The sequence below is a fragment of the Pyricularia oryzae genome, chromosome 1, assembly GCF_000002495.2.
Source record: "Pyricularia oryzae 70-15 chromosome 1, whole genome shotgun sequence".
NCBI lineage: Eukaryota > Fungi > Ascomycota > Sordariomycetes > Magnaporthales > Pyriculariaceae > Pyricularia > Pyricularia oryzae.
Window position 1 is genome coordinate 6,784,303 of NC_017844.1, and position 13,679 is coordinate 6,797,981.

Sequence of the window (13,679 nt, forward strand, 5' to 3'; positions counted from 1 at the left end):
ATTGTGGCAGGCGTCATTGTTTCACGTAAGAGAAATTTCGGGTGAATGCAGTGTGAATGCAATATATGCAATGCGAATGCAATGCAGCATTGTCATTAGCTATCTATTCTAAGGTCTATGAGTGCCAATTAGCCTCGCCTGACAGGCAAGGCAACAAACGAGAAAACAAAAAAAGTCCGTATCTACCACATCTCCAAGTCTATATATCCATCACTCTCCTATTATACCTGTGCTGCTGTTTAGTAGTAAGTGGAGTCGTCCTGAGTGGGGGTGGGCGAGCCAGTGGCCGGGAGAACAGAGGAAGCCGAGTCGTTCTGGGTGGGAGTCGGCGTGGCGGAGGCAGGCTCAACCGCCGAAGAGACGGGAACTGCGCCTCCGCAAGAGTCCGGCACAGGGGCGGAGGAGGAGGAAGGCTGGTTGTTGCCGGTAGGGGCGGGGTTGTTGCCGGCAGGGCCCGGGTTGTTGCCGTTAGGGCTGGGGTTGTTGCCGTTAGGGCTGGGGCTGTTGCCGGAAGGGCCGGGGTTGTTGCCGGCAGGGCTGGGGTTGCTGCCGGCAGGGCTGGGGTTGTTGCCGGAAGGGCCGGGGTTGTTGCCGGCAGGGCTGGGGTTGTTGCCGGCAGGGCTGGGGTTGTTGCCGTAGCCCTGGTCCTGAGTGCTCGGGGCCGGAGAGTAGTTTCCACCCGGGCAGGTCTGCTGAAGCCAGCCGAGGCCCACGTTGAAACCCACACCGGCGCCCAGACCGGCACCACCACCAAGGCCACCACCGAGGCCACCACCGAGGCCACCACCAAGACCCGCACCCACATCCAGCCCGAAGCCGGCACCCACACCGGCACCCAGACCGGCACCGGCACCGGCGCCAGCATCAAGACCGGCACCAACGCCGGCCCCAAAGCCAGCCTTGACACCAGCACCCAGGCCGGCACCGGCTCCGAGACCGGCGCCAGCACCAAGACCAGCACCCACACCGGCACCAAAGCCGGCCTTGACTCCGGCACCGAGGCCGGCTCCGGCTCCGGCACCGCCATAGCCACCGGCGCCAGCTCCAGCTCCAGCACCCACACCGGCACCAAATCCAGCACCAGCACCGGCACCGAAACCCAACAGGCCCAAGGCTGCAGCATCGAATTAGTAAAAAACGTCAATCGGCAGACTCGAGCAGTTGGGAAAAAAAAAAGAAAAAAAAAAAAAAAAGACTTACTGCGGCGGTAGACGCGGCTAGGCTGGGACGAGGCGGGCTGGGACTGGGCGCAGGCGGTCGAGCAGGGGCTGACGTGGACGTTGAACCACGACTGCAGGTTGGGCTGGGAGCAGAAAGCCGAGACCGAAGTCTGGCCCACGGCGTAGCCGCTGCTGAGCTGGGGCATGGCGGCGGAGACGCAGCCGGCTTGACAGCTGCCGAGGCCGGTGGTGCTCACGGCCTGGGAGCCGTAGGCGCCGCCGCCGAGGCTGGCCGAGCCGCCGAGACCAAAGAGACCGCCGAGACCGAGGAAGGTGGCCTCGCCGGCAGCGGCCATGGTGAGGAGGGTCATGATGGAGACCTGCATTTTTGCGCTTGGTTGGTTGTTGGTTGATTAGTTGATTAAAAGTATTGATGGGTGGTTGTCACAGGCTGTGGTTGCCGTGGAAGCTATAAAGTGTGGAATGAAGGAATTAAGTTGAATTAAAAATGAATGGATGCCTGTAAGAAAATGATTGTGATGGACAGAAGAGTGAATGCAGATGAGGATGTTGATGATGATGAGATGAAAAAAAGAATGTTGAATTGTCGAGTTCCACGTCGATATATATACTTGATTTCTCGACCCTTTCCGACCTTTCGTCACAACCTCGCAAGCGACCGGAAATAACCTCGCATAGACCTCAAAAGTTCCATTGACGCGGCACCGAGCCCACTGGCTGCATAGGCGCGGCCCGTGAAAGCAATAGTTTGTCGAGGCGAACAGTGCATCCCCGCCATTAGCCGCGCGCTCGGATTCTCCAAGCAGCGGGTCTCGTGTTGAAAATTGTATTGGCTGGGAGGTGGGCAACCGGAGTTGGTTTTTTTTTTTTCTCGTCACTAGCTGCTTTTCCCTGGTTACGGGTGGCAAGCGGTCTGAGCCTTGGATCCACCGCAAGAAAGCTTGGAATTGTTCGGGAACCACGCCGTCTCTTCTAGCGCAGCTGTCAGTCTCTCTGGGCTCAGGGCCACAACGGGTGTCGGTGATTTCTGTCGTCTGAACAAGTTTCTTGGCGGGCTGCCCGGTAGGGCTAAACAAACACGAGATTTGCAGCTCTGACCGTGGTATTTCTGGAAATTAGCAACTAGGGCTTACTGAAATGCCACGCGGCCAAGAATCCCAGTTTGCTAGTACGGCGGGCAACTGTTGCAAGTTTAGAACATGCAAGCGCCTTTGATACGGTGTGACGGTCCCAAAATAGGTCACCAAGTTCACCGGCAAGCAAACTCGTGCTTTTGGGCCAAGACTTGCGAAATAGCAGACAAAGGTTACGAGACAAAAAAGTTGCACAGACCGAGTTAAGTCTTTCAAGTCATGGGGATTAGTAAAAGTTGACGATAGTAGCCCGAAAGAGACCATCGCTGCGGCCTGCGGGAATATCGAGCCCGTTCAACCCTATGCTTTGCCTGCTAGCCGTAAAGATCTGTATACGTCTTGTTTCTTGTCGGTGCTGCTCTTGAAGTGAGAATCGGTTGATAGATGAATTTATTATGGTGAGATTAGAGTAGGCCTCGAGTTCCGCAGTGTATCCCGATTCACCGAGTCCAGGGCGGCACCCTTCATTTTCACCCAAGTACAGGCTCACAGGTAGATGGTGTTGGTAAGAATAGGGGTGCCCATAGCTCCCGATAACGGGCCAGCAGACCAACGAAGCTATTTCAATTGCTTCCTATATTGTCGATCGATTTGTGCAAGGTTACAAAAAGTAGGTTTGTCAACGGCAGGAGGCCCTTTTATAGGGATTAGGGACCTACCCCCTGTTGACTATTGATAACAAATACATATGCAAATGCAACGTAGTTCTAACCCGACAGATGGTACATTTAAAAGTTCAAAATCCTCGCAAGCTAATCCTCGTTATTCATAATTCCGACAACCAATTGTGCCCTTAGACTTCTGGCCCAGGCAGTAGAGCTAGTTTCCGCCGATAGGGAGAGCAGATGATTTGACAGTACAGAGTAACAAATGGTTCGGGGCCGACAGGATTAATCCAGTTATTACTAGTTCTAGGGGGCGAAAGTTTTCAGCTGGAAGCACCCCTTGTTTTCACACAACAGAGCGCCGCAGCAATCAGAGGGGGTTTCGCAGTGCTCTCCTTCTTCGGAGCAAGGTCGGGCTCTGTTTGGTCTGCCGTTGGCGCTTGTCTTGCTGTCCTTGGAGATGGGTTGACGGGCTTGGAGGTTGGCAGGGGTGCTTCCAGGGCTAGGGGTAGCGGTGACGGCCGAACAGAGGGCACAAAGAATTGCGGCGGTAGTGGAGAAGCGCATTTTGACAAAAGGTAGACGGATGAATTCGAGATGTGGACTGATGGACGCTAGGAAGTTGAGAAAGTTGAGCTGTTGATGACGTTGAGAGATGTGTGATTCAAAATGAATCCGTTGGATAGCCTTGGGCATTATATGATAAACTGACCAGACTAGAAATAGAAAAGCAGTTACAAGTTACAACAAACTTGGCGCATTAACTCCGATACAAGTCGGAATAACCGTATAATATAATAATACACGCATTAGATGTTCAGTGAATCAAGATGGACTTTTCTTGAATCCGCGTCGATCCTTTGCCGCATCTATTTAACTGCAATTTATTCGTGTCAATCAATTTGGTGAAGATGAGACTATATTACATACATGTAATACTGGAACGGGAAAATTCCAATCGTGTTTGTAGGATATTATTATTAGGTGACCAAATGGCTGCTCGCTAGCCGGTGACTGCTAGAGTCTGGCTTTAAAGTTTAAACAGATACCTCGAGTGAGTCGACGGTATGACAATATCGGCCGGGCTGTTCATCCTGTCATTCTTTTACAGGAAATAAAAGCGTCGTGCTAATATTTTCAACAGTTACAAAGTAGATCAACATAACAGATTGCCCTGACAAACTGTTACAATCAAAGTATCGGGGTAACCTGTTTTTAGGGTAAAATACAGTGGGTTGAAGCAACTGAGCGTCTGACTGGGTAACTGGGGTTTTCAATAACTGGGGGTGAAATTATAATCGTTCTCAAATAAATCTTGAGGTTAACTAAAATTTAATTGCTGCTAAACAATCCTAAAATCGAATTTATTTATATGGTAATTTAGTAGTAGTAGTAGTAGTAGTATTATTTAACGCCGGGCTCGGCCCGGCTCATTAGCCGGCCGTTAGCAACCTCCCGAGGGGTATCTCGGCGCGCTTTCTATTTTCTCTATTTACACAGCGGAAAACAAGGGCATAGAAGCGAATCGAGCCTGACCGGGTTCGTGCCCGGCCCTGCTTACAGGTTTGTTCACTGACGCGACCCCGTGCCTTCAGGCGCACGGAGGGTTCGTCTGACGGCAGTTGACGGCTCTTCATCGAGAGGGGCCTGTGTCCAAACAGCGGAGCTGTCGGTCGTTTGTAGCCATGGAGACGAAGTTCCCAACAAGTGTGGGCTCGACGGCACAGGCGGGTGGTTGTTGTCGATAGCCAGCCGGGTTATCCTTGCCACGGTACGCGGGGAGGAGGTGGAGGGAGCAGGATTCGAACCTACGTTACTCAAGTAACAGCCATGGCGCTTAACCACTGCGCCATTCCCCCCATTTATATGGTAATGAACGTGCTTTATATAATTTATGTCCTTCGACGTAATATATTTAATATATTCCATAGCCGATATATTATTTGTTTTATTATAATTAATATGCGATATATTAATTATATCCCTTTTTTGGTAATTACGTAATATTACGTATTTTTTCCTTTTATATAATTTTTTCCCGCCGGTCGGTGATTTTTTTGGCGAATATCGTTAGAAGGGGTATAATTCCACCTGGTTTTTTTGGTGCTGGCCCAATTTATTTGGTCGTAATATTAGATTTCCTTTTTTTTGGCCAAATCCCTTTAATTTTTAAATAATCCGTATTCCCTTAATTTTTATTTTTTGGTTTTATTTTTTTTTGCTAATTGTTTTGCGCCATATTTAATCGAATTAACAAATTTCGCGGTCGTTTTTCCACCGTTTATCGCAACGATTTGCTTTTTGTATTTTTTTTTCGGCGGTTAAAATACCTTTTTATTTTGTTTGCGAATCGCAAAAAATTGCAAAATGCGCTATATCGTTTCGTAATTTTTTTCGTTATATCGAATACGTCCGCCTCGGTCGTTCGCGATATAATATAATGGGTGTTTCGCGGGAATAATTATACAAAATCGCGGTTTAATATTCGAAATTCGAATTTAAATTGGAGGCGGCGGAGGAGAAAATCTTTCGTTTGCGCAAACAAAAAAAAATATGGTTTAAAAAAATAATAAAGGCGGTCCGTCGTAATATTAATAATTTGGAGGAATTGGATCGGGTGGAACGTAAAAAGGCAAAACAGGAAAAACGTCGATAATTAACCGAAATTTTGCCTAAAATATTTTTGGAATCGCTTTTTCCGGATTCCAATTTTATTTGGGATTCGATTTTCCCGATGGATCCTTTAAATCCTTCGTTATTGGATAAAATAAATATTTTTGCGCAATATTCCGTTAATACGTTGTTTTTCTGGTGTTTTTTGTGACATTTGGACCATGAGATCACCAGACCCTAACCCTGACCCTGGACCAACGACCCACCAGGGTGATACCTTTATCGACGTCGCGTCAAGCTCAGAACTTTGTTTGTTTCCTTTCCTCTCCTCAGAGTAGAAACTTCGTCGATAGGCGCCAATAGACTAGCTTCCGTGCTATGCTTACCCTGGCCGTGACACAATTCTACTCTCTAAAGAATCGCTGGCCTAGCGATTAACAAATAAGGCGCAACAACCTATCTTTACGCCGCTGGCGAGCGACGAAAATAAATCCGCACCCGACAGACCCGACCCGACCGGAGTTCGACAGGAACGGCAATTCCAGTCCCCGACCACGACCGATCCGACCTATGCCCAGGCTGAAGGACCACCCACCTGCGAGCAGGAAATCACAAAGATTGATTACGAACCAGACGGAGCAAACAGACCGCCCCATCGACGACCCGACCCGATCAGAAAGCGAAACAGACTTTCGCCCAGGCACCAAGTCCAGTGTCGAGGACGAAATCGAAGTTGCATCTTCTTCGCGGTCCCCGGAGCTCAACGTGAACGCACAAGAAAACAACCCCAGAATGATGAGCGACGCAAACGACCCAGCCAGCGAGATCGCTAGGCTAGAAGCGGAAATACTTAGGCTAAGAAACGCGTTGAGAAACGACACACCCAGCCCCAGGCCCTACAGAGAATTAAGGCACCGAGAACCATCAGTGGAAAGTGCGTTCGGCGGAACGAGTTTCAAAGCAAAAGGGATGGCCGCTTGGCCAGCCTTTACCGAGTTCCAAGGAACAGGCGGCATCAACCCTGCTTACAATGACAAAGCAAAAGCCAGAGCCGATTCACCCCCAAAGTTCGCAGGAGACAAGACGCAATTTGATAGCTGGCTGATAAAGGTGGCCGACAAATTCGAAGAAGATGTCGCCATTTTTAGGACTGAGAAAAGTCGGATGCGTTACCTGATGAATTTGCTCGAGGACAAAGCCGAGAAAGCAATAATTACTCGTTACGTTTCAGTTACACGCCCCTTTTCATCAGCAGCCGAAATGATCCAAATCCTAGAATCCATGTACCACGACCCCAACCAGTCCATAGCTGCCAGAGAAACCCTTAAGAAACACGAGTTTGAGCTAGGCAAGGGCCAAGATATCCACGAGTTTATTGCCACGTTTAATTCACTAGCCCAGCAAGCAAAGGTTCGGGAAGAAGACTGGAAGCAAACCTTGTGGGGATGTATACCCGCCGACCTCGATCACCGTCTGCTGCACGATAGTGAGAACATCGACATAGACTACGAGACGTTTTGCCAGTACGTTACCAAAGCCGTCTACAGCAACCAACTGGCACAAGAAAGGCGCAAAGACCGAGAGAGCACCGACAAAACCAGCACGAAGAACGAGACCCGGAGCAGGCAGAAAACAGTTTCGACGAAAGTCCGTTCGCGCTACAAGCCCAAAGATTATCAAGGGGATAGAACGGAACCAATCACGATGGCTAAGGCCGGTCGCTCACTGACTTATGAGGAGAAAAAGGCGCATTGGGATGCCAACACCTGTTTCATGTGCGGAAGGGGTGGCCATAATTCCAAAGATTGTCCCGAAAAAGAGAGAATAAGGGATGTCAAAGCAGTGAAGCCGAAGCAACAAACGAGTAGCTTAGATTCGGAAACCACAGACGAATCGGGAAAAGAGTGAGACCGCCGCAAGCCTCCTCGGTGGTCCAGATGTCTACAATAGCTCAGATTGGTAGTAACCCACGACCTAAATCTTTCATCATTCGAACTCAGATACAGGTTAATGGCGTAGCACTATCAGTTAAAGCTCTTTGTGACACCGGAGCAGACATTTCTCTTTTGATTAGCCCAGCAATCGCTGAACAAGCCGCAGAACGGCTAGGAGCCCGGCTTCAAAGGTTAAAAACCCCGCTACTTTTGTCGGATTACCGCAAACAGGACGCAGGACGCATTACGCACAAACTAAAAGCGACCTTGGAAATCGATGGACGCCGGTTCAGCAACCAAATATTTTACGTGACGGAAAGTGGACATAATATGTTTATTGGGCAGGATTGGCTAGTTGAACAGGATGTTTGGATCCACCCGAAAACGCAAACGTTCGCATGGCCTGAAAGGACACCGTCGCTGGCAAAATTCTCGCCAGCCATTAGACTTCCGAACATGTTGGACAAGCCCGATCCGGTTGCACAAGCCGATGCAGAGCGGCGCGACCGAGCATTCGAACGGGAAACCAAAAGGGTGCAAATACTTCGACGACCGTGGCGCCAAACAACCTTTTTAGAACCCAGACCAACGACCCCGGTCGTCTTGGGTGAGGACCGAGACGTTGTAAACATAGCCGCCCTTCAACACAAACTGGACACCGACCCCCGACAAAAGCGATGGAAATCGTGCCCAATACCCACGCAGCCTATCACGTTAGAAATTGGACCCGAAAAACCCGCCATCAGCCTATCTGCCGTCGGCCGTTCGTACCAATGGAAAACCAACAAGGGAGAACCAATCCCGTTCCCGGAAGATGAAGACCCCGACCATGTCGAACTGGTCCGAAGCAAACTGCCATCCCGACTCGCTCACCTGGAGGGATTCTTTTCGAAAGCAGCTTCCACCAACCTGCCTCCACATCGCCCAGGGCACGATGTAATTTTGGAGCTAGACAAGCCGAAAACAGGATCGCCTCCGACGTACAGGACACCTGTGGAATTCCTGCCGCTCGAAAAGGAAACAGTCGACGAGCTGCTGCGCATTGGGTTTATCGAACCCTGTATGCAGGCCGACCCAGCGCCTGTCCTGTTCGTACCTAAACCACACTCCAAAGAACGCCGTTTTTGCACCGACTACCGATGGATTAACCAGTTTTTGAAAGATCGATTCGTACCAGCCCCGGATGTCAACGGAACTATTTTTAATTGTCGCAATGCAAAGAGGTTTACAAAAATCGACATTATTCGAGCTTTCAACCGGTTACGTATGGCGGTTGGCTCAGAGTACCTCACTGCTTTTCGCACCCGACAGGGCACCTTTCAATGGAAGGTGCTTCCCTTTGGGCTAAAGGTCGGCCCAGCTTGGTGGCAGTCATTTATCAACGCTCAGCTAAATGAACTTTTGGACTTGTTCGCCAGCGCATACGCCGACGATGTTTTGGTTTATTCCGACGGAAACGAAGAAGAACATTGGGACCAAGTAGAAGAGGTTATTTACCGATTAAGCCGAGTCGACCTCCAGGGAGATATTAAAAAGTCTCGATTCAACGTTACCACGGTCGATTATCTTGGCATCGTTATGGACGCAGGTCTGGGCATCCGTATCGATCCAGACAAACTGCAGGCAATTAGCGATTGGAAGTTCGAAGACCTTACGTCCAAAACAGCCGTGCGTTCCTTTTTGGGATTGTGCAATTACATTCGAATGTTTTGCCACCATGCCAGCAGCGTCGCTGAGCCGTTGAACCGACTGTTGAAGAAAGACGCCAAATTCGCTATGGGCCCCGAACAGAGGCGAGCATTTGAGGAAATGAAACGTTTAGCCTGCGATGCACCGGTTATGGCATTTTTTACCCCAGGCCGACCGACCAAGGTAGAAACCGACGCCTCACGCAACGCGACCGGCGGAGCAATCTGGCAACAGCAACCGGGTGGAGAATGGAAGCCTGTGGGATATTTCTCAAAAACGATAACCCCAGCAGAACGCGCATACCCGATCCAAGACCGAGAGCTGCTGGCAGTGGTTCAAACGCTGAAACATTACGAACCAGAATTGTTAGGGACAAGCTTTTTCGTGGTTACAGACCACCAAGCTTTAGTTTACTATTCCACAAAACGACTCCTTTCGACTCGACAGGTGCGTTGGGCAGATTTCCTGGCCAACTTCAACATTACGTTTCAGTACCGCCGCGGCAAAGACAATATAGCCGCCGATGCCCTGTCCCGCAAGACGGCAGACCTTCCAACAGTTAAAGCTCGGGAAAAAGAAGAACGAACAATGATTTTAATCCCACCTGAGAAGATCACACCTACGGTGGCCGCCGTCAGCACTGCCGACCCAAACGCTCACGTGGTGAGCGGCGCAGATTTGGTAGACCTAATACGACAAGAGAACGAAAAGCAAAAGCTAGGCCAACACCAAGGAAAGCTAGTCGTCCCGGAAACGACTTTAGACGGACAGATTTTTTTGAGGACCGCTCTGATCCGTGAAGCTCACGAGCCCAAAATATTCGCCCACGCAGGACAGAACAAGACGATACAAATGATCAAAAGACGGTATTTTTGGGAGGGCATGAGTCAAACCATTCGGAAATACATCAAAAACTGTCACGACTGCGAGCGAAATAAAGGCAGACACGACAAGACCCCGGGCCTATTGCATCCGCTACCGATACCGAATTACGTTTGGGAACATGTAGCAGTTGACGGAAAGGACATGCCCAAAGACAAGTTCGGATACGACTACGTGTGGGTGTTCGTTTGCAAGTTCAGTCGCCTGATAGCCACCATCCCAGGACAGAAGACCGACACAGCAGAAATCCTGGCCTCCCGATATTACCGATACCTATACCGTTTCCTAGGACTACCTTTCGTTTGGATTAGCGACAACGCCGGGCCGTTCATCTCCGAATTCATGGAGACGATAAATGAACTTACGGGTACTAAACACCGACACGGCAGCGCCCTGCACCCTCAAACACAAGGTGCCGTAGAGATAACCAACCAGGAACTGGACCAAAAGCTGCGGTTTTATATCGACAAATACCAGACCAGTTGGAGCGTACATTTGCCTGCTTTGGATTTTGCCCACAACGCCGCGTGGCATTCCAGCCTTGGTATGTGCCCGTTAAAGGTAGTGCTCGGGACCGAACCCCGAAACCCGCTGTCCACCGACCTGCCAACCACGACCGTTGATTCAGACCAGAAACGAAAAGCGCTGCAGATCGTCCGCCAGACTAAAGAAGTCCAAGAGTTGGCTCGCCAAAACGCGCTAAAAACGCAGGCGAGGCAGGAAGAACAAGCCAACAAAAAGCGGCGACCAGTAGATTTTGGGGTTAACGACTATGTTTTCGTCAAGAAAAAAGGGTTTCCGACGACCGCACCGACGACCAGATTGGATTCACAGTGGACCGGACCATGGCAGATTCTAGAAGAACGAGGATATAGCTATGTTTTGGACGTACCTGAATCGTTTAAAGGAAAAAATTTGTTCCACGCAGACCGCCTCCGCAAAGCCGCAATGGACCCATTACCACAACAGAAAAGAGAGCCGCCTCCGCCAGAAGAGATTAACGGAGAACCAGAGTTTGTGGTCGATAAAGTTTTAGCGTCCCGATTATTTGGCCGGAGTAAGATATTGCAATACCAGGTCGCATGGCAAGGATGTGATCCAGACGACACGTGGTACCCGGCTGAAAACTTCAAGAATTCAGCGACAGCCCTTGACGACTTCCACAAGAAGTACAAAGATGCCGCAGGACCGCCGAAGCGATTGGCAATCTGGATAAAAGCCGCTGCCGAGGATAAGTTGGACGAACCGAATCAGGAGGATAACGTGGCGGAGCATGGAGAGTTAAACGGTAAAAGGAAAAAGCGACGACATGGTTAACTTGACAAGAGCCTCGCATGATCTCCTGCGTCGACATACGAGGTTTGGAAGGGGGTAGTGTGACATTTGGACCATGAGATCACCAGACCCTAACCCTGACCCTGGACCAACGACCCACCAGGGTGATACCTTTATCGACGTCGCGTCAAGTTCAGAACTTTGTTTGTTTCCTTCCCTCTCCTCAGAGTAGAATCTTCGTCGATAGGCGCCAATAGACTAGCTTCCGTGCTATGCTTACCCTGGCCGTGACAGAAATGGATAGCAATTTTTTATAATAATATCGTTTAATTATTTGTAATTTACGTATAATTATAATTTTCCGTTCTTTTTTGGTACGAAAAAAATTGGGTATTTTACTGGTAATATTAATGGTTTAATATAACCTTTTTTAAAATTTTCTGCGAAATATTTATTTAATATTTCCATTTATATTGGATTTAAGCCGTATATTTTGTGGAATTTGGGTTGTATTCCTTTTTTTAATGGTATTTTGTGGTCGAACGGATTATATTCGGGTAATTCTGTTTCGAATTCGGGGTTAAATAGTCGTCCATATATCCGGTATTCGGCCGGGATATTATCGATTAATATGGTAAAATTCGATCGTTTTTCGTTTATAAATAATCGCAATTTTTCCGATATTAGCTCCAAACGTAACTCGTTTTTTTTTAATAACGTTATAATTTTTTGTTAATTTCGCTCCTATATTTTACGTTCGTTGCGTGAAATCCGTTTTTCGGATTTTCCTTTAAAAATTAACGGTTTTTCCCATTGGATTTGGCCGGTTATCCAATTTATCCGGGGGTTGCTTTTTTTAAACCAGGTGTTAATTATATGCATTATTTTGCATGTAATAAGCCCACTTTTATTTGTATATAGCCAATTTTATTTAGTGCCGAAGTGGAGTGGGGAATGGTGGAATTCCGTTACTTTGTTAATGCAGGAATGCAATTTAAAGGTCAGCGAGTGGGGTTAGCTACCCTGTACCGGGTTTAATACCCACCCTGCACCTGCGAGTCAGCTACCCTGTACCGGGTTGAAAATTTCACCAAGTCAACGTTTAAATGCAAACCCAGAGATGGTTTGTATGCAAATGAGGGTGTTTTTTCAAAAACCCATACAAATTAGTTTTTCGGAAATTCATTCGCGGCACCGGAACCTTTTCTGGCGTGCGGACCCCCACTTCGATGTCGGAGAGTATGTAAGGGAAATAAAGCAAAATCTCCCCCAACCAATTATTTATCAGTACCAAAATTATAGTGCATTTCTACCTATTATTTAGCGCTTTTAGCACTGGTTATTTACCACGCCGCACCTAGGGTTTACCCCTATATCCCCTGTTAGCACCATTTTTATTAACAGGTTATGAGCCCGGAAAGGTTCTAGCTAGTGCACTAAAGCGCACTTTGCATTATTGGAAAGCCCTGTTTTCAGGCTTTAATTTGGTTATTGTCGCATATCCGCAGCACGTATATTGACGAAGATATTGCTGTTTTTGTGCAAATTGTTGGTTATAGGTGCTACGTTAGCACCTATCCCCCCTGTAATTACAGTGAGGGGTCGCTATATTAGCGTTTGACTCAGGCCCAATTTTCAGGCACTGCAGCGCTCGCTCGATTGCAAATCCCAAAATTTTTGGTGTGGTTTTGTTAATTATATGCATTATTTTGCATGTAATAAGCCCACTTTTATTTGTATATAGCCAACTTTATTTAGTGCCGAAGTGGAGTGGGGAATGGTGGAATTCCGTTACTTTGTTAATGCAGGAATGCAATTTAAAGGTCAGCGAGTGGGGTTAGCTACCCTGTACCGGGTTTAATACCCACCCTGCACCTGCGAGTCAGCTACCCTGTACCGGGTTGAAAATTTCACCAAGTTAACGTTTAAATGCAAACCCAGAGATGGTTTGTATGCAAATGAGGGTGTTTTTTCAAAAACCCATACAAATTAGTTTTTCGGAAATTCATTCGCGGCACCGGAACCTTTTCTGGCGTGCGGACCCCCACTTCGATGTCGGAGAGTATGTAAGGGAAATAAAGCAAAATCTCCCCCAACCAATTATTTATCAGTACCAAAATTATAGTGCATTTCTACCTATTATTCAGCGCTTTTAGCACTGGTTATTTACCACGCCGCACCTAGGGTTTACCCCTATATCCCCTGTTAGCACCATTGTTATTAACAGGTTATGAGCCCGGAAAGGTTCTAGCTAGTGCACTAAAGCGCACTTTGCATTATTGGAAAGCCCTGTTTTCAGGCTTTAATTTGGTTATTGTCGCATATCCGCAGCACGTATATTGACGAAGATATTGCTGTTTTTGTGCA

The 13,679-nt window shown here is 48.3% G+C and overlaps 2 protein-coding genes and 1 pseudogene across 3 annotated transcripts in view; 1 reads left to right on the forward strand and 2 right to left on the reverse strand.

Moving 5' to 3' along the window:
• Positions 1-239: 239 nt before the first annotated feature.
• On the reverse strand, positions 240-1,546 carry MGG_04749 (uncharacterized protein; the record flags this gene model as incomplete). The annotated part of the gene is made up of 2 exons (XM_003710745.1): positions 240-1,114; positions 1,201-1,546. 2 exons carry the CDS (start codon positions 1,544-1,546, stop codon positions 240-242), a joined length of 1,221 nt encoding a protein of 406 aa, XP_003710793.1.
• Positions 1,547-4,706: 3,160 nt separating this feature from the next.
• MGG_20097 lies at positions 4,707-4,778 on the reverse strand (annotated as a pseudogene). The gene has a single exon. The product of its transcript is annotated as a tRNA-OTHER (tRNA).
• A 7,654-nt stretch (positions 4,779-12,432) lies between these two features.
• The window catches only part of MGG_16497 (uncharacterized protein), a gene marked incomplete at both ends in the record, with an annotated part of 1,630 nt that continues 383 nt past the window's right edge, over positions 12,433-13,679 (forward strand). The window contains 3 exons of the mRNA XM_003710746.1: positions 12,433-12,551; positions 13,057-13,148; positions 13,306-13,374. Coding sequence (XP_003710794.1) covers positions 12,433-12,551; positions 13,057-13,148; positions 13,306-13,374 — 280 coding nt within the window. The remainder of the gene's footprint in view (positions 12,552-13,056; positions 13,149-13,305; positions 13,375-13,679) is intronic.